Source organism: Gossypium hirsutum, chromosome D01 (assembly GCF_007990345.1).
Source record: "Gossypium hirsutum isolate 1008001.06 chromosome D01, Gossypium_hirsutum_v2.1, whole genome shotgun sequence".
NCBI classification, from domain to species: Eukaryota; Viridiplantae; Streptophyta; class Magnoliopsida; order Malvales; family Malvaceae; genus Gossypium; species Gossypium hirsutum.
In genome coordinates, this window is record NC_053437.1 from 15,620,257 (window position 1) to 15,647,673 (window position 27,417).

The window sequence follows — 27,417 nt, forward strand, 5'->3', positions numbered from 1 at the left end:
TTCAGAAATGGTTATGGTTTTCTTTGAAATGGAAAAATGGAATCATTTAGAAATGAATGTGGTTTTCTCACAATGGAAATGGAATTGGAAATGAGAGATGATTCATTTGCAAATATACATGGATTACTCAGAAATGATCAGAAGAATGAATTTATGTTTTTGAGCTATTTTAGAGTCTGAAAATGAAAACAAACCATTAAGTCATAGAGAACTAGTTGAATTATAAAATAGTAAATATATTTTCTTAGAAATTTTACCAAGGGTAAAGTCGTCATAATTTTACTAGGGGTAAAGTTGGGATAAGAAAATTACTTAATATAAAATATTAAAGTTTATTTTGGAAAATAGAAAAATAGAATCGAATTGGATCAAATTACAAAGTACTTGGTCGAAAAGTCCAATAAGTACTCGTAATGGGACCCGATGTGAGAGAGGCCCAAAATCCCCTCATGGAACATGTAGGGGGCGGTAACCCTAATAGGAATATTAGGGGATGTCATCCACCCTACTCCTATTCTAAGTAGGAAATTTTTTATTTATTTGAAATAAACATCTCTAATTCAAAAATGGTTTTATCTTCTCTCTCTATAAATAGATGGCACCGGTATGGCTATTAAACAAAACTTTAAGATATTGTTACTCTACCGAAAAATAGAGAAAATTACTCTTAACTATTAAATTTATTTTTTCGGAATAACAATTTTGTCGGTTTCCATTTTAAAAGAGATTTTTCCTTTTCACACTAAAGAGAAAATAAAACTTTTTCTAGTTCTGTATTTTGATTCAACTGGTTCAAGCCCACACTCGAAGCAGTTCATGGTACGAGAATAGCGAAGAAGATTGTTTGGTTGAAAGTCGAAAATGGCAAGGATCTATCTATCTAGAAACACAAGTACAATTTTGGTCTAGGGTTTATTGCTATAAATATCACAAATCGGGTTGGTTCTTCAAAATTTTAATTTTACACTATGCAAGAAAATCATTTTCAAACTAAATTTTTTCCAACAATATTTAGAAAGGGGTTAAAGTTAGCATATCTTGACCAACAGTGTCCCACTTATTTTTTGCAAATGATAGTTTGATTTTTGGGGAGGCGACAACAAATGGTGTAGAGAGTGTTAAGAACATCTTTATTGAGAATGAAGAATGCTCGAGACAGTTGATTAATTTTAGTAAGTCCCTTATTTATTTTAGCTTAAATGTAAAAGTGAAAGATCGGGAGTTGGTCACTCAGGCTCTAGCGGTACGAAATTCTTTAGATCTTGAGAAATATTTCAGTCTTCCTATTACAGTAGGTCGAAACAAGAAGAGAGTTTTTCAAAGTATCAAGGATAAGATCCAAGAACGAATTAATGGGTGTTTGCAATCGAACCCTTTCGTAAGGTGGCAAGGAGGTATTCATAAAGTTGATATTACAGGCTATTCTCATGTATACAATGTCCTATTTCTTACTATCGGGTTTTTTTGTAAGGAGCAAAAATTGATTATGTGTCGGTATTGGTGGCAAAAATCGCAGTCACAATGGGGAATACACTAGTGTTCATGGAGGGATTAGTGTGACTTGAAGGAGGTTGGAGGCATGGGTTTCCATAATTTTTCTAAATTTAATATCGCACTATTAGCTAAACAAGAGTAGCGTTTACTTTGTAACCCCACTTTATTAGTGGCTCGAGTGCTGAAAGCTAAATATTTTGCAAATAGAGATTTTTTAATAACTGAGCTAGGAAGTCAATCTTCAGCGATTTGGCTGAGTATATGGGCAGCAAGGATCCTTCTTGAGAAAGGGATCATCTAGCAAGTTGAAAGTGGGAGACTCATCTCCGATTGGGATATGTATGGGCTCCCAAGAGACAAACCCTACAAAGTATAATTAACTCGAATAAGTGGAATTGAGTGGGTAGCAAATTTGATTGATGATCAAACCTAGAAATGGAATGAGGATTGGATATTGACCTCATTTAATATTCAGGAGGCAAGGAAATTTTTGAGCATTCCACTAGTGCAACATTAGACAACAGAGATGGTGCCTTGAAAGCTCATGTGCGTACACAGTTCACAATGGATACAAACTATTACTTAAGAGGCTTTCTTAAGACTGATGATGACACATAAAAATTTATAGGCCTATATATTCGAAGCTTTTACATTTAGATTTGGCAAACATATGTGCTGGATAAGATGAAAATTACAGTATGGCGATTCATGAACAATTTTATGCCTACTATTGGAAATCATCCATATTTATAGAAAGTCAAAGATATAGGTATTAGAAAGATAGGGGTGTCAAAATCTGGGATTTAAGGCACCAAAAGTGGGATTGAAATTTGGCATAAGATAATTGCAATTTTGATCCCTGACCTCAACTATAAATAGGCCTAACCATTTCTCTTCTTCATCATCCCAAATTTTCCATTCTCTACTTAAGGCATTGTTTTCTCTCTATCCCTCTTTGTAAATTCTCACTTTTATTTTGGAGCGAAATATATTTGGTAGTGCCCGAGGACGTAGGAAAAATTTGTTGAACCTCGTTAAATTCTTGTGTTCTTTATTGTATTATTCTGCATGAATTGTGAGTGTGATTGTAGTGATTTATTGTGCTATTAAATTACAATTGAGGGATATCCTGGCTAGGAAAGACCTGGTACTTAAGCGATCCTTGTGGTCCACCTCTCTTTCCTAGGAATTGAACTTAGTGTGATTTTTTAGTACAATAATTTTACTCTTTTACACGCTTTCGTACAACAATTGGTATTAGAGCTAGATTCGTACTTGGGGAATATGATCGTTCACGACACTGTTCACATACAATAGTTGGGATTGAGGAGAAAAATGCAAAAGGCATCGTCATCAGTAAAGACTACTGTGACTAATGCAAAATTTGAAGTAGAGAAATTTGATGGTACCAATAATTTTGGTATGTGGCAATGTGAGATCCTGGATGTCTTATGTCAGCAAGAGCTGGATATAGCCCTTGAAGAAAAACCTGACAAGATGGATGACAAGGAGTGGGCCAAGATCAATAGACAGGCGTGCGAAACAATTCGCCTATGTTTGGCTAAAGAGCAGAAGTACTCTGTCATGAGGGAGACATCAGCGAAGAAGTTGTGGGATACACTAGAAGAAAAGTTTCTAACAAAAAGTCTTAAAAATAGGCTTTATATGAAAAAAAACTTTATCGATTCACGTATGCACCCGGTATGTCGATGAATGACCATGTGAACTCATTCAATAAAATTTTAGCAGACTTGCTAAATTTGGATGAAAAATTTGAAGATGAAGACAAGGAATTACTGTTGTTAAATTCTCTTCCTGATGAATATGATTATCTTACCACCACATTGCTTCATGGAAAGGATACAATCACATTTAATGCAGTCTGTAGTGCGTTGTATATATATAAGACTCGAAAGAAAGATAAAAAAGATCACAGAGATACAACTACAGAAGTCTTAATAGTAAGAGGTCGTTCGCACAGCAACAAATCTGGTAGAAGGAGTAAGTCCAAAGGGAGACCTGCAAAGATGAATGTGCTTTTTGTCGTGAGAAAGGGCATTGGAAAAAGAATTTTCCTAAGTTACAAAAGGGTAAGGCTATTTCTGATGCATGTGTAGCGGAGCATGATGATGAGTCAGACTTTAGCTTGGTTGGCATGACAATGGCTTGTCATACAGATGAGTGGATTTTGGATTCGAGATGTACTTACCATATGTGTCCTAATAAGGACTGGTTTTGTAGTCTTAAAGAACTAGAAGGTGGAGTTGTTTTTATGGGCAATGATAGCGCTTGTAAGACAATGGGAGTAGGTACAATCCAATTGAAGAATAACGACGGCTCAATTCAAGTCTTGACAGATGTTCGCTACATACCTAGCTTAAAGAAAAATCTCATCTCATTAGGGGTCCTAGAATCTAAATGGCTCACAATCACTTTGAGAGATGGATTACTAAAGGTAGTAGCTAGGGTATTGACGGTGATGAAAGGCACAAGAAGGAATAACCTGTACTATTTAAATGGAAGTACAGTTATTTGATCAACATCAACAGCATCTGCGAAAGATGCAGATTCAGAGCCTACCAGGTTATGGCATATGCGATTGGGACATGCTGGTGAAAAAGCTTTACAGAGTTTGGTGAAGCAAGGCTTGTTGAAATGTGCAAATTCTTGCAAATTGGAATTCTGTGAACATTGTGTTCTAGGCAAGCAGACGAGGATAAAATTTGGTTCAGCAAATCACAATACAAAAGGGATTCTGGACTACGTTCACAGTGATGTGTGAGGACCTACTAAAGTGGCTTCTTTGGGAGGTATGCACTGTTTTGTTACTTTTGTTGATGATTATTCAAGAAAAGTATGGATGTATCTAATGAAAAGAAAAAATGAAGTTTTGGATGCATTTTTGAAATGGAAAAAGATAGTGGAGACCCATATTGGTCGAAAGGTTAAACGACTTCGATCAGACAATGGTATTGAGTACCAGAATGATCCATTTCTACAAGTATGTCAAGATGAGGGCATTGTGTGACACTTCACTGTTCGAGATACACCACAATAAAATGGGGTGGCAGAACGTATGAATCGGAGTAATTCACAATACAAAAGGAATTCTGGACTACATTCAAAGTGATGTGTGGAGACCTATTAAAGTGGCTTCTTTGGGAGGTATGCACTATTTTGTTACTTTTGTTGATGATTATTCAATAAAAATATGGGTGTATCTAATGAAAAGAAAAAATAAAGTTTTGGATGCATTTCTGAAATGGAAGAAGATGGTGGAGACCCAAACTGGTCAAAAAGTCAAGCGACTTCGATCAGACAATGGTATTGAGTACAAGAATGATCCATTTCTACAAGTATGTCAAGATGAGGGCATTGTGCGACACTTCACTGTTCGAGATACACCACAACAAAATAGGGTGGCAGAACATATGAATCGGACTATACTGGAGAAAGTTCGATGTATGTTGTCTAATGCTGGATTGGGCAAGAAATTTTGGGCTGAGACAGTTACATATGCGTGCCATCTAATTAACCGGTTGCCATCAGCAGCAATAAATGAAAAAACTCCTATGGAGAGGTGGGCTGGTAAACCTGCTACTGATTATTATTCTTTACATGTTTTTGGTTCCACTGTATATTATCATGTAAAAGAATCTAAGTTAGACCCAAGAGCAAAGAAAGCATTATTCATGGGTATAACTGATGGAGTAAAAGGCTACCGTCTCTGGTGTCCTGATACAAGGAAGATTGTTTTCAGTAGAGATGTGACTTTTGATGAATCAACCATGATGAAGAACAATGATTCATAAAAGGATAACAAAACTAGTGGCACTTTGCAGTAGGTGGAGCTTGAAAAGGTTAATGATGATCCAACTAATATTGAAGGGACAAATGATGAAGAAGTTTCGACCCAAGAACTTCTACAGCAACATGGTTCAATTGCATATAGGACAAGAAGAGAGATTCGTATGCCTGCTCGCTTTGATGATATGATGGCCTATGCACTTCCAATTGCAAGTGATGATGTTCCTTCTACTTACACATAAGCAAGAAGTAACCCTGATGGTGTAAAGTGGAAGCAAGCTATGAATGAAGAAATACAGTCTCTTCATAAAAATAGGACTTGGGAGTTGGTGACACTACCCAAAGGAAATAAGGCAATTGGATGCAAATGGGTATATGCAAAGAAGGAAGAATTTCCTGGTAAAAATGAAGTTCGATACAAGGCTAGATTGGTAGCAAAAGGTTACGCTCAGAAAGAAGGAATAGACTACAATGAAGTGTTTTCTCCAGTTGTGAAGCATTTGTCTATTCGAATTTTGCTAGCCTTGGTTGCGCAATATGATCTTGAACTAGTTCAGCTCGATGTGAAGACTGAATTTTTACACGGTGATTTGGAAGAAGAAATCTATGTGACTCAGCCAGATCGATTCAAGGTTGCTGATAAAGAAAATTGGGTTTGCAAACTGACAAAGTCGCTTTATAGATTGAAACAATCTCTGAGGCAGTGGTACAAGCGATTTGATCAGTTTATGAAAGGGCAAGTTTAACAGTTGAAGAAGGCACTATCAAGTGTTGTTGACAAAGGCAGAGAGAATTGTGTGAAGATAAGATTATTCGAATCAAATCTTCAAGGTGGAGATTATTGGAAATCATCCATATTTATAGAAAGTCAAAGATATGGGTATCATAAAGATACGGGTATCAAAATCTGGGATTTAAGGCACCAAAAGTGGGATTGAGATTTGGCATAAGATAATTGCAATTTTGATCCCTGAACCTCAACTATAAATAGGCCTAATCATTTCTCTTCTTCATCATCCCAAATTTTCCATTCTCTACTTAAGGCATTGTTTTCTCTCTCTTCCTCTTTGTAAATTCTCACTTGTATTTTGGAGTGAAATATATTTGGTAGTGCCCGAGGACGTAGGCAAAATTTGCTGAACCTCATTAAATTCTTGTGTTCTTTATCGTATTATTCTACATGAATTGTCAGTATGATTGTAGTGATTTATTATGCTATTAAATTACGATTGAGGGATATTCTGGCTAGGAAAGACCTGGTACTTAAGCGATCCTTGTGATCCACCTCTCTTTCTTGGGAATTGAACTTAGTGTGATTTTTTAGTACAATAATTTTACTCTTTTACACGCTTCCGCACAACACCTACTAACACTAATTTGTGCCTAAGAAGACTAATGGCTGATACAACTTGCCTTTTTTGTCACCTTGAGGTAGAGACTGGCCTTCATGCTAGCCAAGATTGCCAAATAAACCTACAGGTTTAGCAAAATTTGGAAATCAATTGGGTGATAAATCAAACAGAGAACTCCTTGGTAAGTTGGATTGGACCATTATTCAATGGGAGGAGTAATTATCTAAAGCTAATTATTCTTGTAGCAATCTGGGCAATTTGGCTCTCAAGGAATAGGTTGGTGCATGAAAGCAAACAATAAACAAGTTCTGATATTTTTACCTCTGTATTGGGTTATGCTAGAGAATTAGAAACATTAGCAGGGGAACAGTTAAAGCTTAACCCAACAGAGTCAGTTGGGTGGCGACCTCTTTTAAAAAATTTTGTTCAAGTAAACTTCGATGTGGACTTCCACAAGGATCTAGAAGCATCAAGTACGGGTATTATCATCAGAAACAATGAAGGATTTATCATGGGCGCAACTTGCTTATGGAATTGTTACATACCTCATGTTCTAATTGCGAAGGCCTTAGCAAGCACCCAAGCAATCAAATTCGCTCAAGAGTTGGCTTTCCAATGTGTAGAAGTAGAAGGTGACTCATTGGTGGTGATAAAAAAGCTTAAATCGACATGCATTGACAGATCAGTGATTAGTAATTTCATCTGGGAAGCGAAACAAATTTCTGTGGGCTTTGAAAGAATCAAGTTCCAACATTTAAAGGGAGGGGGAACCGAGTAGCCCACCTGTTGGCCAATGAAGGATTTCGGGTTTAGGGAGGTTTGGTGGATCAAAGAAGCTCCAACGGTGGTTCAGGGAGGTTATGAAGAAAGAGAGGCAGGACATCCATCATCCCAGCTGAATGTCACGAAACAAATGTGTTGAGGAGCTGGAAGGTCTTATTCATTCTCTAGTAGAGGAGTGATTGTCTCAGATTTGATCTGGTTCGTCGTTTTAATTTGTAATCTAAGATTTCGTACTGGCATGGGAAGATCCCTAGGGGATAGAAGAGGAAAGGATTTGGTTTTCTTTAATTTTTGTTTTTCTCGATTTGCTTGAAAATGTGTACTGTCTTTACTTTATGATAGTTACTTTTCTCTTTCTTTACTAATAAGAGGATGCCAATTTGCATTAAAGAAAAACACTAGAAAGTAGTAAAAAAAAAATCGAGATTCGTCTATTAACCACTTGGGTTTTTTGAACTGTATAAAGTTATATTTTGCCTTTTCTTTCTTTTTAAGGAAAAAATAGAAGAAAATGGTTGATTGAAGAATCTGTATCCAAGTTTTCTTCGTAAAATAGAAATGGAGTCAAACTGCAAGCCATTATTGACGGTGAGTTTTTAAAAGCATCTTAAATTTAATTAATATGCATTAATTAGTTAATAAAAAGGTGATTTGGACGAATATTTACTATGAATAAAATAAAATAAAAATGATTAAAGGTTGATGGCACCGCTCACCACCATGAATTATGGACCGCCAATTTTTTAATTCAGCCACGGAAAATGGAATTACTGCACATATTTATTATAATCGGTTTGCTATATTCTTTGCCAATATTGCACATATTTATTATAATCGGTTTGCAATTGTCGGCCATACCACTTTCTTTGCCAATATTGCTACAAACCATTCTTAATTTCATGTTGTCGATTAAGTTAAATCTCTATAATAATTGGGTTTAAATTTTTATTATTCAAATATCAATCTATATTTAATATATTACTAATGTATAAATGAGGGATTTTTTAAAATAATATTAAAAGAATAATTATGTATAAAAATAGAATGTGAAACAACTAAATTACGAAAATGGTGTGTTTGTTATCGTGTATTTCAGTACTGCCTATCAGTTAGGCAACATTACTCAACTTTTTCTCCAATCATGACGTTTTAAAAAAAAAATTATTGGTATCGCTTGACACAGTAGTGACAGCAATATATATGTTTAAAAATACATGTATGTTCACAAGTATACACGGTGGATAAAAAATATGAAAACAAATATTTTTTTTTTGGTGTCGCCTGACACACCGATAGCACTAGTTTATTTATTTTTTAAATAGCCTGTTAGAAAAAAAATTTAAAAAATAACTATTTTATCTTATGGTCAAGCAACACCGGCCTAACGCCTACCATAGATGTGACCAATCGGTCACGCCTTGGTACAATCGAGGCACCTTTTCCTTTTTTTTCATCAACTTTTTCTTTTTTTATCAACCATTCTTTTTAAAATTAAAATAGTATCATTGATGTGTCAACAACATCAATAACAAATGTATATTTTCATATTTTGAAATCATCGTGTATACAATATAAAAATACTGGTAATTTCTAAAAATGTATTTATGTATTGTCACGTCAAGCACACCAATAAATTTAAAAAGAAATATTATAATTACAGCATGATTAAAAAAAATTAAGTAATACCGTCAACCAATCAGATGACACCGAAAAACACTATAACAAATACTTGTTTTCATAATTAATTTATTCCCACCTCAAAAATAAGAGCTTTGTGTTATATTAGTTGAAAATTTTATGTAGGACTTTAGTTAGTCTAAGAATCTTTAACTCAACTAGCAATGAGGAATTTAATAAAAATACCTTCCCCGTCTCTTAAGTAATTTCATTATTTCTATAAATTTAGAATCCTATTAATTTCGAAAATCAACCTACCTTTTTTTATTTGCTATTACAAAAACGAGTTATAAATTTCATTAATATAATAAAAATTTTAGTTTGCAAAGTTTAAACATTTTGTGAATTTTTAGATTTTAAAATTTTAAAAAATTTTGAAATAATTCTTTTTTTAAATTAAGATCAAGTTATGTAAATATCGAGAATTTAAATTGTTATTATATCAATTAAAATTATATATAATTGATTGAAAATATTAATTTCCAAAATTAACTGAAATTAAAACCCTAAATAGAAGTTAAACAAAAAAAAACCTTCAATTAATTTAGGAGCGATCGAACTTTACAAGGTTCCTAATTCAAAATTAAGTTTAATTCCAGCCCTAAAATAACTCTTAGTAACCAACCAAGACATTTAATTTACAATTAATAAAACCAACTGGTTTGATTAATTATTTAGGGTATATATGTTTGGAGAGCACGGGGTAATTAAATGAAAGTGTAATTATTGAGAAAGTAATTACACTCTTTTGTAATTATAAAGAACTGTAATTTCTTAGACATGTTTGACTGATAAAGTATAATTACACTGTATTCCCTTATATCATGTTTAGTAGTACAAATTGTAAGTACATAGTTACATAATTCATGTTTTTAAAAATATTAATTATTAGTATAATAAAAATAATTTCTAAGTGAGTAAAATAAATTAAATCAAATTATTATATGTATTATTTTAGTCTTAAAAGTAGTTGATAAACACGATTACTAATAAAAATTGCATGAAAACTAAACATAATATGCAATTTTATCTAATTGTTCTACTGCATATTTGTTGGGGTATTCACTTTATAATATTTAACATATGCTCCTTATCATCATCTATTGATAGTTGACCGAGGTAATTATCATTCGAATTTAAATTTGCGTCATTAAGATTAGGGGTGAGCAAAACTCAATTCGATTCGAAAAAATAGAATAAAATTTGAATTTCGAGTTGATCAAATCGTGTTAATTAATTTTTTTCGAGTAAACTCGAATAAGTAATTCAAGTTTCAAGTTGGAGTCGAGTTAAATTTTACAATTCAAATAACAGATTGGTGTAAATACCTCTTTGGTCTCTATCAGTTTTGAAAAATGAGCAATTTGGTTTCTCTCTCAATAAAAATTACACAAAAAATTAAAATATTTATAAAAATTCCAAATATTATACTTTAAAAAAATTTAAAAAAAATTAAAGAATATATAAAGAAAGTTAAAAGTTTACTTTTTTTTGAAAAAATAATTTTAGGACCTAAATAACCTAACTAATGATTCAAGTTTATCATACAAAAGTATCTTCTTCTTCTTTTTCTTATTTTGCTTTGAAAAAGTTTTAAAAAATATATGGTTTTAAATTTGTGTGCTCTAACATAGAATTTGTTATATTGTAACAATATTTTAATTTGACATGTTTAATTTTTTTAATTTAACTCGAACAATTTCACCCGATTGGATTAAAAAAATCAAATCGAGTTAGGATGATAAAATAGGACTCGACTACTTGATTAACTCGATTTTTTTTCTTGATTTGATCAAACACTCGTCCCGAATTAAGATTATCAAGATTTCCTTCTTCCATGTATCCTATGAAGTATGAACCATCTCAGTTCCACCTATGATTGAAGTTATAAAATATGTAACATGCTCTTATATTATACTAAGGTGATGTTGTTAATATGAGAAATATTCTTTTAGAACAAAAAAAGATCTTCTCAACCATATTTCAAAGCCTTGAATATCTCAAACTAAAGAGTTTGCGAGTTGTCTATAATACTTGTGTCTAGCACTATTTTTTTTCAAATGGTATCACACCCTAGGATATGATGCAAGAAATTTTTTTTCTATTTGCATAATTAGCACCAATCTTATAATATTTGGGTTTACAGTTCAAATAGTCTGTAGCTTCAATTATAAAAACTTATATATACTTAATTTGGAGAAAGACTTATACTAGGCCATTTTCCATTTTATTATACGTAAATTAAATAAAAATAATTTATAATGTATAATGTATAATCTTTATAAAAAGTTTTATAAATTTTCCAAAAGTATATTATTTTTATAATATATAACATGGACAAATAAATAAGTTATGTCCATATTTGGTCATAACTTTTTATAAATAATTTTTTTATAACACTATTATAACATGTAAATTATTTTTATAATAAACTTTCGACCATTACTTTAGAATATTTTAAGATTTAAATAATATATTTTTTATAACTTTATAAAACACACACATTATTTTTATAATATAGTTTTTTAAGATTTATAAGTAAGAAAATTTTGACCATTACCATCCCAAACACCAATACGTGTTCATGTTTATAATATATTTTTTATAACTTGTATAAAAATATTTTTTTAAAATTGGATTTAAGTATAATTTCTCCAATTCTGACATTCACACTAAGAATTGGGAAGTGTAATGAGATGTTCCAATTACACCCAATTCGATGAGACCACCAATTACAATAATTATCCAAACATACCAGCCTTACATAATCACAAATAATTGCACCAAAATCCAATTATTATGCCACTTTCTAAACACTACCTAAATGAATTTTCCCAATGCAATTAAAAGATTTACCTTTTATCTTTAGCCAATTAACAATAAATTTAATCCAAGCAGAAGTTTATTTAAAGATAAGTTTAAAACAACTAAAACTAAAAAGGGTAAACTACCTAGTTAGTCACTCAATTTTTAGGGTGCTTTCATTTTGATTACTCAAAATGAAATTCTTACAATTTCACCACCTAACTTTTAAGTACTTTCATTTTAATTATCCAAACGTTAAATCTTTAATGGCAGTTAACTGTACACGTACATCATGTTTACACTTTCATTTTGGTCACCCAATTCCTATGTCATTTTCATTTTGGTCACTCAAAAAATATCTTCTTTTAGTATTGATCGGGGTAAAAAAAATATTAATAATTAAAGTGAAAAACAATAGAAACTGAAATAATGCATTAAAAATTATTAAATTGTACTTGTTTATCCCATTGCTGAAAGTTTTAATTTTTTCAATATTGAAAATTATCAAAATAAATTAAATAAGTTATTGAAAAACTTTATCCCTTGAAAGTGTTAGTTGATTTGTTACTATAATATTGAAATTAATTAATTTAATCTCCTAAAATTTTAAATTTTCAAATTAAAATCAACTCAAATAACTCATATTTAATAATTGTTTACGAAAAATAAATTTATGTTGACTATATGATCTTGAATTTTCCATGCTAAACTAAAAGTAAAGAAAAATCCTTATTTTATCTTTCATGCCAAACAAAACTCATAACTTTTTTCATCACTTATTTACCCAAACAAAGAACAATCAATTAATTTAATTAATTGTAAGGACTTTTCTCTTTACTTTCTGCTTAACATGAAAGATTGGAGATTATATAATCAAAAGAAACTTAAAATTTGTAGGCAACTATTAAATATGAGTTGTTTTCATTAAAGATAATTTGGAAACATAAAATAAAATTTTAAAATTTAGAAGGAAGTTAAATTAATGACTTCCAATATTATAGTAACAAATTGGATGACGATTTTTTGATGTTTTGAATTTTAAAATTTCAATATTAAAAAAAGAAATTTAGATTTTTCGGCAATGGGATAAACAAGTATAATTTGACAATTTTTGTGTATTATTTTAGCTTCTACCACTTTTTTACTTTAATCCTTGATTTTTTTTACCTCAACCAATACTTAAAAAAATGATATTTTTTGAGTGATCAAAATGAAAGCCACCTAGAAGTTGGGCGATCAAAATGAAAGTGTAAATATGATGTGACATATATAGTTAACTGCGTATTAGAGATATGAGTAAAATGAAAGTGAACTAAAATTTTGATGATAAATTGCAAGAACTTCAATGGATGCAGATTAGCGAATAAGTAGTTTACCCAAACTGAAAATTAGCTCATTAAACAACTCATTCTTTAACATGACTTTTGAAAAAGATTGAAGACATCTTTCAAAATAGATAAAGATCATATTGATAAGGATAAAGACGAAGAAAATCATGTGCTAAAAATAAGTAAGGTCTTTAAATTAAAGATTTTAGATTAGAGTTTGGACCCTCACTCACCGTGTCTATTTTCTTTTTCCCACTTTATACTCTGATTTCTATATGAGCCTACAAATAAAGAGGGGTTTAATAATGATAATAATATCCAGTAATTGTGATTAGCACAGTGATGGACATGGTCCTCTTGTTTGACCCTGCCAACCATTGCAACCCTAGTAGTGATACATGCTCCTCTTCCTTGATTCCTGGGGCTTAAGCAAAGCAAAATTATCATTTAAGTGGAAAGTGGAAGGAGATGATGACACGTCTCTTCCTCCTGAATTCCCTCTTTCAGTTTCAGCATACTGCCTATATGAATCTCATCTTCCTCCTTCCTCAAGATTCTGCCTCTTATACATTCACATCAATCATCTATCAAATCCTTGCTTCAAACTCAAATCCCTATCTAACACCACACTCATCTCTTGACACAATGATGTATCAAGTTACGTATTATCCATCAAATAAGATTGTTGATGAGGTTTAAATTTTATTAGTTGTTAATGAGTACTTAATCAATTAAATCTACCCATCACTTCTAAGCATCCTTTTAGATAGGTGGTGTGTTTAAAATTAATGGTTGCGATGGAATTAGTTATTATAACAATGAGATTAGATACTATAATTGTGAGATAAAATAAAATAAAATGCACTCTATTGAAACGAACATTTTATGTTCCATCATACGAGCATATTAATTGAGATTTGAGGGTCCAATCCAATCATTTTCCCAAATGAAACGAACCTGAAAGAGGAATTTTCAGCAACAAATTAGAAATCAAAGAAAGAAAAGGCTCCTAGGAATTGTTCTAAAACTTGGTTACGCAATTAAACTAAGCCAGCAGGCAGAGAGCATAAGAGAGGAATGTGAAAGATAATGATTCACAAAAGCCAGAAAGCTGGAAAGAATCAAATGAGTGAAAAAAGTTATAACAATCTTTAATCATCTAAGTCTAGTACAGTAATGAACAATGACATTCAATGGGGTCGACGATAAAAGTTGAAAGATCACTCGGAAGAATCAAAGTCCAAAAAGCTCAAGGATTTTGAGAAACAACGTGCCACTGCCAATGGGTTTCGGAAAAATAATTACTTTCTTTATTTGTTTGATGGAGGGTAGAGTCCAAATGCAAAAAGCCTGATGATTGATTGGATTTGGATGAATTTGAGGTGGGCTAATGCTAGACCCATTTTCAGAGATTGTACTCGACCCATTCATTCATCTAACCACTTCAGTTCAAATTCAATTCTGAAACTTATAAACACAAGTGAAGCGAAGAGATGAGAGAGTCTCCATCAAAAACAAACAAGCGTAAATACTGCTGTGAAGCCGCAGAGGTTTGAAGTGAAGTGAAGTGCATTCTGGCTGGTCGACAATGGGGATTTCGAGGTTTGTTTTACTCGTGTTTACGATCTCAATGCTGGCATCCCCGGCACTCTCCGATCTGGTTCTCTCCAAAGTCGATCGACGTGTGAGTTTCCATCTTCTCATTTCAATTTTCATTTCTCTTCCTTTAATGGATTTATTTATGATGATTATGTGAGTTCGGTTCTCCGATTTATTCACTGCCTCTTCCTCTCCATTTTCCTGTTTCTCAAACTTAATATCCTGGGTTGATCGAAATGCTTCCATAGCTGTGTCTCTACCATCTCTTCAAACCGTACCTTTTATGCTAACTTCGTTTCGCGTGGTCTTGCAGATTTATTTGACATCCCACATTGTTCGAATTTCTTCAACTTTAGAGGTGCTTCACAATACTTTCTCTTTTCACTCTCAAGTCTCAAAGTTGCTAATGTTATCTCTTTTTGATTCATTGTTCAAATCACTATCTCCTATTCTTAAACTTTGCTTCTCTTACAATGTGCTGTTATATTGTTTCTAGGTGGAGAATGCAGGTCCAGAGACTGTGTCTAAGGTTTTGTTGGCTTTTCCTGACCTTCAAGCCCAAAACTTGGCATATTTGATGGCTTCCCCGCATGAAGCCAAAGCGAAAGTCAAAGTCTCTGTTGTTTCTTTCCCTATTGATGTCGTCAAACCAGAAGATATGCCTCCTGGTGTAACATTCTATTCGGTATCATTGCCACAGGGATTAACCGTGGGCGCTAGCTTCACTTTTGATGTTTTGGCTGTATTTACCCATGCCTTGCGACCCATGCCCGAGCAAATCGGTCAGGCTGATATTCAGCTTGTACTGTACCAGGATAGTGCATACTATCTGTCTCCTTATGTTGTCAAGGTCCAGTCTCTAAGTCTTAAGCTGCTTGATTCTAGAATTGAATCCTATACAACACTGGAGAGCACAAAGGTCCAGGGTTCAGAAATCAAATATGGTCCTTATGAGAATCTCCCTGCATTCTCATCCTCACCTATAACAGTTCATTTCGAAAACAATCTGCCCTTTGCTATTGCTCAGGAATTGGTGAGAGAAATAGAAATATCCCATTGGGGTAATGTGCTGGTCACTGAGCATTACAAGCTCATCCATGGTGGTGCGCAAAGCAAGGGTGAATTTTCCAGGTTACTTTCATATGTTTTCCTTCACAGTTTCTGGTCCAGGTTGGAGATTCGTTTCTGATGTATTACCTTGACATTACAGGCTTGAACCCCAAGCCAGAGAAAATGTTCAAGGTCCTTCAGCCGTTAGGTATCTTGTTGCACATTTGCCTCCTAGGGCTCATTCTGTTTACTACAGGGATGCAATTGGCAATATATCTACGTCCCATCTGCGGGGTGACTCCAAAAAGGTTATATTGCAGATTAGGCTTTAAATAGTATCTATGACCTGATATTTCATTTTTACTGAAGTGCTACTCGTCTTTGCAGACAGAATTATTGATCGAACCAAGGTATCCCATGTTTGGTGGCTGGAGAACAGCTTTCACCATTGGATATGGCTTGCCACTTCAGGACTGTTTGTATGAATCAGAGGGGAGGCGCTTTCTTAACATTACATTTAGTAGCCCAATGATTGAGTTGGTTATTGATACTCTCATTGTGAAGGTTGGTAGCATGTCTTTCCTTAGGCCTCAGAATTATGGTGCAAAGAAATGATGGGAAATGTCCTTCCCAACCTTGGCTAAAACTTTGACTTAAAAAGTGTATTTAAGTACGTATTACAACTATTATTCAACTAGGATATTATAATGCTTTGTCCTTCAAGTACTCAAATTGGCACCTATGCTTCATTAGAATTAAGATATTTGCATGTGTAATATAGGAATTGCAGTCTGGTGAATAAAAAGAAAGTTGCTTTCTTAGCAGCCTTACTTTTACCTGGTACTTTGACTTTTATAGGTTGTGTTGCCTGAAGGTTCCAGTGACATATCTGCAGCAGCTCCATTTTTCATGAAGCAGTGGCAAGAGGTATTAGAAAGCTTAAGATTTGTGTTTGTATTTGACCATCTTTTTTTTAACCTAGGGCTCATGTGTTTGAGTTGAATTTCGAATCTGAAGTTTGTTGTCTTTTATGTATAATGTGCTTATGGTTGTATGCAGACCAAAATCTCCCACTTGGATATTGTTGGTAGAGCAGTAGTTGTGTTGGAAAAGACCAATCTTGTGCCAGAGCACAATCAATATTTTCAGGTACTCTTTTGTTCTCCATGTTCAATTGAAAAGGCATGCACACTGGTTCTAGCATATTAGTTTGAAGCCTCTACTCTGGTGCCTCCATATATAGAATTTTGTATAGTAGGATATATCATAACCCTATATTTTACAGGGTTATCTACTTTAATGGTTTAGTGTTTGTTCTTGTGTTTGTTTACCTTACAGGTCTATTACAAATTCAACAGATTATCGATGCTTAGAGAGCCACTGATGTTAATTTCAGGAATTTTCTTCTTTTTTGTTGCTTGCATTGTTTACATGCATGCTGATACATCAATCTCCAAGTTTTCTGCTTCTTATTTAGCTAAACAGCAGTGGGAAGAGGTGAGTAGGATATCACTATGCCATTTACTTGGTTCACCCAAATCAGCATCTACAAATGCATTGGTTATGGACTTTGCTTTCTGCAATTTCAGGTTCGGGTTGCGATTCAGCAGGTTCATAATATCATATGCCGGTGCTTGGCAACACACGATAAGCTGGAAGCATCTCTACGCGACCTTTCTAGGACAGGAGAGGTGCAAGCTTGTAAAGCTGCTCGAAAATCTACTGATGGTTTGTTAAAAGAGCTGTCAAAAGAGTTGAAACCGTTGATGACCTTCTTGCAATCTTCCCCATCAGCTGTTCAAGTATTATCCAAGGTTCACTTGTCTTTTACTTGTTTCTGTTTAGTTTGATATCCGTCTTTTTGCATTTTTAGTCCTACTCTGAAGAAGTTTGTTAATTAAGCCTTCATAGGTGACAATGTTTTCATTGCAACTCTGTTTGCTGTGGATGTCAAATTCTGATTTGCATTTTAGGCAGTGTTGTTTAAGTGATTACTTTGGTGCTGTCTCTATAGGTGGAGGAGCTGGTGGCTAAGGAGAGAGAATTGCTAGAAAAGTTGATGGCAAAGCACTCAACAGCAGTGGAGGCCTATGAGAAGAAGTCAGGGGCCCGGGATATTGAGAATCGGATTGCTTTGCAGCAACAGAAAATTACAGCATTGAGGCAGGAAGTTGATGATCTTCTCGAGTTCATTGATGAAATATGAAGTAGGAATAATATTTTGGTCCAAACTGCAGAATTTTACCTCCAATCTGCATCACTTTGTTTCACTGTTTCAGTGCTTTCTTTTGATTCTTTGTTGAATATTGTTTCTTCCTTAATCTATATATGCAAGCGTCTGCCCAAATTATTTTCAAGAAGAAAAAGGGTAGACATTTAAGTGAACTTCACCTACCTACACCCATCAGCCATGGCCTAATGGTCCTTACAGTAGCAGAGTAAATTTGGTAAGCACGTTATTATTATACCATAAAAAGCGATATGGTACCCAAAAAAATGAATTCAAGATGTATACATGAACTTGAAAAAATTTACACAAAATAATTATTAGTACATTAAAACAATCATGACACACCCATACACATGGTTTAATTAGCTATAACTTATGAATAAGGGCAACTCGAATGTAAATTGTATAGTCCAATATATTAATCAATGGAAAGTAGGAATGCAGCAGGGTGGGCCTTAATTCTCCGGGGGTGGCATCACTTGCAAAAGCTCAATATTTAGCTCGAATTCGGCTCCTGGCTGCAGACAGAAATTTAAAAAAAAAATGAATGATTTATTTTTTGGCCACAATATGAATGATATCCTACAATCAAATCTACCATCAAAGTCTTGTACTAGGAGTTAGATTGCTGTCCCCTTCACTCAAACATTGAGTAAATTAATTTTTATATGTTAAATTAAAGAACAAGCTGGTTCTTTATATTAAAATTTTTATATATTTCTACCGTTAAAAATTAGCTTAACTGACAAAATAATTAAATAGTCACACCTAACATACTACATGTAACTCATGCTGACATGTAAGGATCGGGTTTTAATAGTAAAACTAGATGACATTTTAACAGAACGACTAATTTACTTTTTAATTAACATACAGAGACTAATTTGCTCATTCTTCGAGTTGAAGTCACAAAATGCAATGATTTTAGGTCAAATCTGCCTGTGTATTTTAACTTGTGTATTAACTATTCTTCTTTTACAAAGCTATCCAATTAGCAGACACAGTAAGCTTGTGCTTGATGAATGGGGGAATAACTATTAGGTAGCCTCACCAATAACAAAGCTTTGCATAAGATAATTGGGACATTACCGGGATCTCATTCATTCCTTTCTGCCCATAGCCTGCCTCTGGATGAACAATGACAGTCCTCTGAAAATTAAACTAAAACCATGAGGTGATGATGACAAAAAAAGAAGGGAAAAAGGTCCCAAACTACTAAGGTGACTGAAAACAGAGGATTCTTTAACCAAACCTTGCCCCCAACTTTCATTCCTTCTGTGATATAATACATAGCTGGTGGGGGCTTTGGTGCGGCTTGTGCTGAAAACAGACCATTTGGATTATCTACATATTCCCGTTTCCTTTCCTTCCCTGGAGTAGCTCCAACCTTGAATTCATATGGCTGAGTAAAAGATAACACCAGTGTTAGACTTTGAAGATGATGTTTGTCTTTTTTTTTTTAATTGAAGAAAACTAGTGTGGTATAACCTGGGCAATGATGCGATTCCCAGCTAAAAGCTTAGACTCCCGACTTGAAACAGCAGTTATACCACGATATATGCAGTCAAAGTGCACCTGAAATAGCAAACAAAAGAAAAGGCAAGGAAGAGTGATGAATATGAATCCATGAATTACAAATTAAGACACCTGTACAGTTGATCCTTTCTCTGCTACTGGACCCTTCCCTTTCACAATATCATAGTACTTCAATCCCTCGGCTGTTGAGTTCAACAAAAAAAAATGGGAATTAATTGTAGAAAGAAACAATGCAGAAAAGACAATGATAAAAGCAACTAACGGGTGGTGAGATAGTCTTCAATGGGGATGGTCTTCTTGTTGCGTCTCTCCCTGGCTCCCGCCTCAGAGAAATGGGGCAGTGGAATGAGAGTGAGAGTAGGCACTGAAGAGAGCAATATGGCACTCCTTCTGGAAATGGGCACTGATACAACGAGCTGGTTTGTGTTTAGGGTTTGATTGGCAGTGCATTTGGGGCAGAAGATTAGTTTATGAAAATCAAGGATCCATCTCTGTAGAATAGTGGCTGAAGCTGAACCCATCTTTTCTCTTCTGTTAAAAGCTTAAGGTCGTTACACCTTTAGACACCAAACCCCATCCATTTTCCTCCTCCAATTACCTTTATACCCTTCACCCAACTCTTTCCCTACAGTTTTTTTTTCTCTTTTAAAACTATGAATTAGTTATTTAGTATACATTTGTAAATTGCTTTCGAAAAATGATTTATAAAAAGTTAGTTTTTTTTTGGAAAGTTAATATTTTTTTTTGTAGTTGAATAAATCTGTATAAAATGTTTTCCTTTATTTGACAAATGCCATAAATTTTTTTCATAAAAATTGTTTTAAAATGAAATAAACATACAAATGAGAATTTATTGTCTTTTCATTGTTTAATTAAATTTATTTTATATCTATTAAATTTATATTTTACATTATTTTTACATATATTGAAATGATTTATTTATAAATAAATATAAATATATAATAATACTCAATTATTAAACTAGAATATTAACAATCATAAATTGAAAACAACTAAAGTCGAGTAGATACTCTTGATTGTGTTATAAAAAAACAAAAAAGAAAATATTAAATAATAATAAATTAGCTTCCAAATCATAATTAGTACTACAAATTAATACTAAAACATACATAATATAGAAATGTTAACCCTAATCCCTAAACCTACCTAATATTTCTAGCCATATAATCAGTCCACTTATATTGTGCAATCTCATCTCTCTTAATAGACCATTCTCTTGCTTTTTCTCTTTCTTCTCGCTCCATAAGAGTTGGTATTATCAAATCAGACTCAGACTCCTCATATAATACTTGACTAATTAAATCATTAGAATCAACTCCCATTATATGATTATGCATGATACAACAAGCCAACACTATATCTACTTGGGTTTGGAAATTTCAAAATGGTTCAGCATCTAACACATGAAACTGTTTCTTCAAAATCTCAAAAACACGCTCAACAGTGATTTGCAATGATGAATGACGAAGATGAAAAAGTTCATTTGCATTTTCTGGCCTCTGATCACAAAAATCTTTTAAATGATATTGGACACCACGATATGGAGTAATATATCTATTTTGGATGCCATATCTAGCATCAACAAGATAAGATTTACCTACAATTTTACAAAACATAATTATTACTGATAAATTATGAGCTTAATTGAACTATTTTGTATAATTAATGTTAATTCTTACATTCCGGAATTCTAAATCCTCTTAGGCGTGCAAGTGGATTACTAAAAACACGAAAATCATGTGCATTACCTTTCCAACCAACTAGAACGTAAGAAAATTTTAAATCAATTGTAATGACAGCCAATACATTTTGTGTTGTCCCTCCTTTACGGCCACTAAGTATAAAAACAAGTTATTTCTTATTCTAGGGCATAACATGGAATTTTGTAGAGATAATAAAAATAACAATAAGAGCAGAAGCAGTAAAAACAAAAAAAAAGAAAAGAAAAGTATTATGTAGATAAATAAATAAACAAAAATTTGTGGATAGATTCATTATGTTAAAATTTCAAGTACAAAGTCCACTTGTTTGAATCCTATTATGATTGGCAAAATACATGTCAAAAGCTTATACATGCAATGGGTATATCAATAGCTGGAAGAGAAAGATGATTTTGTAGGGTGACAATAAGTACCATAACAAATTTTAAGTTAGTCAAAAAAACCTCTCAACATAGAGGTGTCACAAGGTAAGTGTTTTCCTTTAATCTTTTAATCATGTCTGTCGTACATGTTTTTCCCCAGAATTAGTTTGTCTTTAATCAATATTTACATTTTAACTAAAAAAGCTTTTTTTTTCAAAAATGGAAGTTTTAAACTGAAAAAAAAAAGCTTCATTTTTATTTGTTCTTGGTTTGTTGTGTTTACCACTCAAACATAGATGGCCAAGAAGATATGAAGCCCATCTATGGGACAACAGTTGCAAAAAGGACGAACAGAGCAAGAAAGGATGACAAGGTTTTTAGAAATTTTAGAATTACTTTTTACACCGTTTTAAATTGAAACGCCTCTACAAAGAGGAAATGATTACATATAAAATGGGATCCAAAAGAAGGGGGAAGAATTGTTGTAATAACTAAACCCAAGAATTCTTCACCTCATCATCTTTGTTTTCTATTGTTAATATAAATCACTTCAACTCAAACAAAAAAACCAAAAACACCCCATAAGAAAAAATCATCAGAAACATTAGAATTTAGAAAGCTTGTTTATTTTCATCAATGATGCATTTTATCAAACACTTTCTAAGTTGAACCCAATCTTTACAGAACACAAAAGAATCCCAAATAATAATAAGACCTCCAAAATTGCCATTTGAAGATTGACCAATAAATTATTGATTATCATAGGGCCATAAACAATTTATTAACCGATCAACGCAATTTCAATCTTGGACTCCTCAATAATGAAAAATTGTCATTGCAAATCAATCCAGTTGCTTAACCTTTCTTTTCTTTATACTCGATACTACATAATGACCTAAAATTCACGGGCATCGGAAAAGTATGATATCAGGCCTCCGTCTTAGTAAATTGAGTTCGAAAATAATTATTAGAAATATTTACGAGACTAGTTGTGTGTTTAATTAGGTTTTAGATAGGTGAATTTAGCTTAATTAAGAGTAATTAGGAAAAAGGGATTAAATTGAATAAAGGGTAAAAGTCTAATTAGAGATCAAAAGAAAATAAGAGGGACTAAATAGGTAAATAAGCCAATGGCTTAAGAGTAGGCGGCAATACATGGAAAAATCTTAGATTTTTCTTGATTAATATTATAAAAATATTATTTAATTAAAACATTATAAATTATATTAATTAAAGTTAAGATATTATATTATTGGAAATAAATAAGATAAAGACAATGTATGGTAATAAAATTTGTACATGTGTAATATATATATTTGTACACTTGTAATATAATTGTATATTTTCTTGAATTTTAAGTAAAAAGATATTTATTATTTATTATAAGTATTAAGTTAAGAGATATTTATTAATTAAATAATTAAATTATAAGATTTTTGTGTGATAAATAAAATAAATGATGATAAATGCATGGTATAGATTATATTGTACATTTATAAACAAAATATGTATATGTGTACATTTGTAATATTATTATTTGTTGTTAAATAGATTTTTATTAAATAAATAAAATAATTGACAAATAAATGGTATAAAATTTATACAAGTGTAATAAAATAAATATGTACAAATGTAATTAAACAATTGGTTTACTTAATATTTAAGCATAAGATATATTATATTAATATTATATTAATTATTTAGTAATTAAAAACAATAAAGCAAATAAAATAAAGTAAAAGAAAGAAACAGAGAAGAAAAAAAGAACAGAAGCTCTTTCGAAAACAGGGAAAGAAAGAAGAAAAAGAAAGAAAAAGGGAAAATAAGGTTTTAAAGCTTTAAAGGTAAGTCAATTAAGTCCTTTTCTTTTAATTTTGATGTTTTAGAAGTCTTAGAACAAAGTTTTGTTGAAATTAAGCTAAAATTTTGTAAGTTCTTAGATTTTTTAACATGATTCATGTTGAACAAATTGTTAAATTAGGGGTTTGGTTGATAGAATTTCTAGTTAGAATTGATAAAAGGATTAAATTGTAAACTAGGTTATAAGTTTTACATATTTGGGATTAAGTTGTAAGAAGTTTTAAATTAGGGTTTTATTATGAATATTGAATAGTTGAGTTAAATATGACAAAGAATTAAGTAGAAAAGAAGTATGAATTAAGTTAGAAAAGTAAGTAAACTTAGTAGAATTAAATTGGGAATAAGTAGGAATTGAATAAAATTTAATTGTTATTATTATTATTTTTATAATTTAATGTTGTAATTAATAGTGAAAATAATTATTATTTTCATAGCTAACAAAGAATTCGAGGCATCGACATCGAAAGGAAAGAAGAAAGCTATCGATGACTAAAACGGGAGATTTACGGTTTGTATTACTATAATTCAAGTTATTTATTATTAAATGTTAAATTTTAATTTATGTGTTTGGTAAATGAAATGTGAGGTAAGTGTTATTATTATTATTATTATTAAGATGAGTGGGAATTAAATTGAATAGTTGATATGAATTAATATTTGAATTGTTTGTTGATTGAAAGCGGGAAGTGAATTTGAATCGAATTGTGACTGATATTAAATTGAATGGAAATGTATTGAGTTGTGAAAATGTGTGAATTTATGAATTAATTATTTATTGAAAGGTGGAAAATGATTGAATTGAAAATATGAGAAATTGTGATTGAGTTGAGGTTATATGTGATTTAAAACCCTATTAACTAGTCAGGCTGAGTCGGATATAGTTGGCATGCCATAGGATTGGAAGAGTTCAGGGATACTTCGACCTCGAGTCGATGAGACACTGGGTGTCACTATATTTCTTCGGATAGATTCGATGAGTTACTGGGTACCAACTTTCTTCGGCTTGGCCGATGAGACATTGGGTGTCAACTATCGCTTCGAATTATCCGATGAGGCACTGGGTGCTATACTGGAGTGTTTGGTTGGATCCGTGTATCCGCCAAAGTCCGAGTTTTGTTAATAGGGTAAATAATGAAATGATAAACTGAATGAGTTGATCAATCGAGCTATTGAAATGAAATGAAAAGTTGAATTGTGAATTGAAATGTGATATGAGATTGAGAAATGAATCTAAGGTTCATGATGTGTTCAAAGCCCAAATTGTGGATATATGATATTAATTGATAAATTGTTATTGTTGTATTATGAAATTTGAGTTTAAACTTGTATGTATGATTTGTGCATGATATGTTTGATGATTATGTTTTATTGTTATTATTATTATTTGAATTATGGTAATACCACTGAGTATGAAATACTCAGTGTACGGTTGTTTCCGTGCGCAGGTCGATAAAAATCAAAGGTTCCGGTTCAGCATCCAGATCAATCTCGACTCCAGCATAAAGATTTTGGTGATGTTTTCTTCCTTAAGTGAAAGTGGCATGTACATAAGGATTATAATGGTTATTTTGGTATGTTTATATAATTTTGTTGTAAAGTAAGATTTAAGTATATTTAAGTAAATAAATGCCTTGGTTGAAATACTGGAATGGGTTGATTGTGTTTTGAAATTTGCAGGGGTTTTATGTAAAAATAAGCAGAAATACTGTCGAAATTTTTTAAAAAAAATAAATGAAGCCAATTAGCATAAATTTATATGAATTTATAATCATTTTATAATATGTTTGTTATTTATTTAAGAATTATTTGTAAATTGTCTGAGATATCTAGTAATGCCTCGTAATCCTATTCCGGCCACAATTTGGGGTTAAGGGGTGTTACATACTAAGCTCCTTAGGTTCTAAGATAAAATACACAAAACTTTAGTATACCTGTAGAGTCAAACTTGGAATAAAGATAATAGAAGCAAATATCAATAAACTGCATAAGAAACCAACAAAGTGAATCAAAGCAACCAAGCCGACCTAAACGCCACCCAAAGCATTAAGAATAGAAAGAAGGGAGTTGTACAAGATATATTGGCAAGTATTTACTTTAATTGATTTACGCAAATCAGTTTAGCCCAAAGTAAAAAAAAAATTATAATAAAAATAATAAATTCACTTAAAAATAAACAGACCTATTTCGAATGAAGCAACTAGCTTCCATTTCTCTAAAAAAAATAAGTTGAATGCAAAACCTTGATATGAAAAAGACAATGATGTACCTTGATAAGACTAGAAAGATCGTTTTTGTTTTTGTTTTTATTTTTATTTTTGAGGGTTTCTTCGAAATGCAAACAAGAAAGGAAGACTTGGTAAGAATGACGGTCAACCGACAGAGATGATAAGGCAGAGATGAGGATGTGAGGCCAACGGGTAGAGATGAGGAGGAGAGGTGGAGGCCGATGGATAGAGATGACAAGGAAGGGAGAATGACTGTTATTCAAGTCAGTGATGAGAGCGAAGAGGAGAAGGGAAAATGTCTTACGGGATGAAAATCAATAAAAAATTTTCCTTAAGAATGCATTGGTTTTACCCCTATTTTGGAGAATGTTTTTCTTTGAGAATTCATTTTCCACCAAATAAACACCGTAAAACAATGAAAATATTTTACTGGCAAACAAACGAACCCTTAAACTCATGGATTTTGAAACGAGATTGGTGATCAAATTAGTCAGGTCACCAATTTTTGATTCGATGGTCAGTCTAATTTTAATTAAATAAATTATTAAAAATTATAAAATTTGAATTAACTATCAACTAAATCAATTTTTATCTTGATTCAACTGGTTCGTAGGTTAACTAGTTCTTTCCCTTTCTCTATACTAATGTAAGATAATAATAATAATAATAATCCTTTAACAATAATTGATAGACAAAAGTTAATGACGATTTGAAAAGAAAAGATATAGAGTGTAATGTGGGTGACAAAATATTTGTAAGAGTGTTGTCTTGAAAAAAGATTCTTTGATTTGATAAGAAAGGTAAACTAAATTTGATACTCATTAGACCTTATGAGCTACTTGAACATATTGGTCAAGTGGTTTATCGATTAGCTTTACTACTTGAGCTGGATATGATTCATAATGTTTTTCATGTCTCTATGTTAAGAAGATATAGATCAAACTCATCTCATGTTATAACTTTTGAAGAAGTTGAGATTTATCTTGATTTAACTTATGAAGAGGAATTTGTGAAAATACTTACTCAAGAGATCAAGGAGCTTAAAAATAAAATAATTCCTTTGGTAAAGATATTGTGGAGATATCATGATATGGAAGAGACAATGTGGGAAAATGAAGATACGATACACTTCTTAAGGGAAGGGAAAGAAATGTAATGCCTTCAAAACTCTGACGTTATAAATGGTACTATTATGAAAGATTATAGGATATATAAACATAAATCCATAAATAAACTTGTAAATAATGAGCATTGTTTTTAAATATCTCACAATATATATTTTTTTCTTTCATTAATAATATTAAAATCTTCGTATCTTTCAAGCTGATGTTGCTGGAACAAGAATTTTGCATGCCTAAACTACTTAACCTCCAACCAAATATTGAATACTATCAAATAAGCTATTAACTGTATTATGAAACTAAAAATAATTACAATAAAATAGGTGACAAAAGAAAGATAAAATATGAGGGAATAATTCTTCTTCTTTTAACTTTGGATGCGTGCTCTATTTATAAAGCTTAAATCACTACCCGTTACAAATACATACATAAAAAAAATAGAACAC

General features: G+C 32.1%; 2 protein-coding genes across 2 annotated transcripts; one reads left to right on the top strand and one right to left on the bottom strand.

Moving 5' to 3' along the window:
- Window positions 1-14,282: 14,282 nt before the first annotated feature.
- Window positions 14,283-18,280, top strand: LOC107922507 (dolichyl-diphosphooligosaccharide--protein glycosyltransferase subunit 1A). Its single transcript, XM_041087129.1, has 10 exons — window positions 14,283-14,930; window positions 15,159-15,203; window positions 15,342-15,976; window positions 16,056-16,203; window positions 16,283-16,459; window positions 16,754-16,822; window positions 16,955-17,044; window positions 17,234-17,392; window positions 17,485-17,709; window positions 17,910-18,280. The coding sequence occupies exons 1-10, from the start codon at window positions 14,835-14,837 to the stop codon at window positions 18,099-18,101; spliced, it is 1,836 nt and encodes a 611-aa protein (XP_040943063.1). The 5' UTR covers window positions 14,283-14,834; the 3' UTR covers window positions 18,102-18,280.
- Window positions 18,281-18,380: 100 nt separating this feature from the next.
- On the bottom strand, window positions 18,381-20,294 carry LOC107922508 (peptidyl-prolyl cis-trans isomerase FKBP18, chloroplastic). Its single transcript, XM_016852583.2, has 6 exons — window positions 19,924-20,294; window positions 19,773-19,843; window positions 19,614-19,700; window positions 19,378-19,527; window positions 19,215-19,274; window positions 18,381-18,643 (listed from the first exon to the last, which is right to left on the bottom strand). Exons 1-6 carry the CDS (start codon window positions 20,180-20,182, stop codon window positions 18,581-18,583), a joined length of 690 nt encoding a protein of 229 aa, XP_016708072.1. The 5' UTR covers window positions 20,183-20,294; the 3' UTR covers window positions 18,381-18,580.
- Window positions 20,295-27,417: the final 7,123 nt, after the last annotated feature.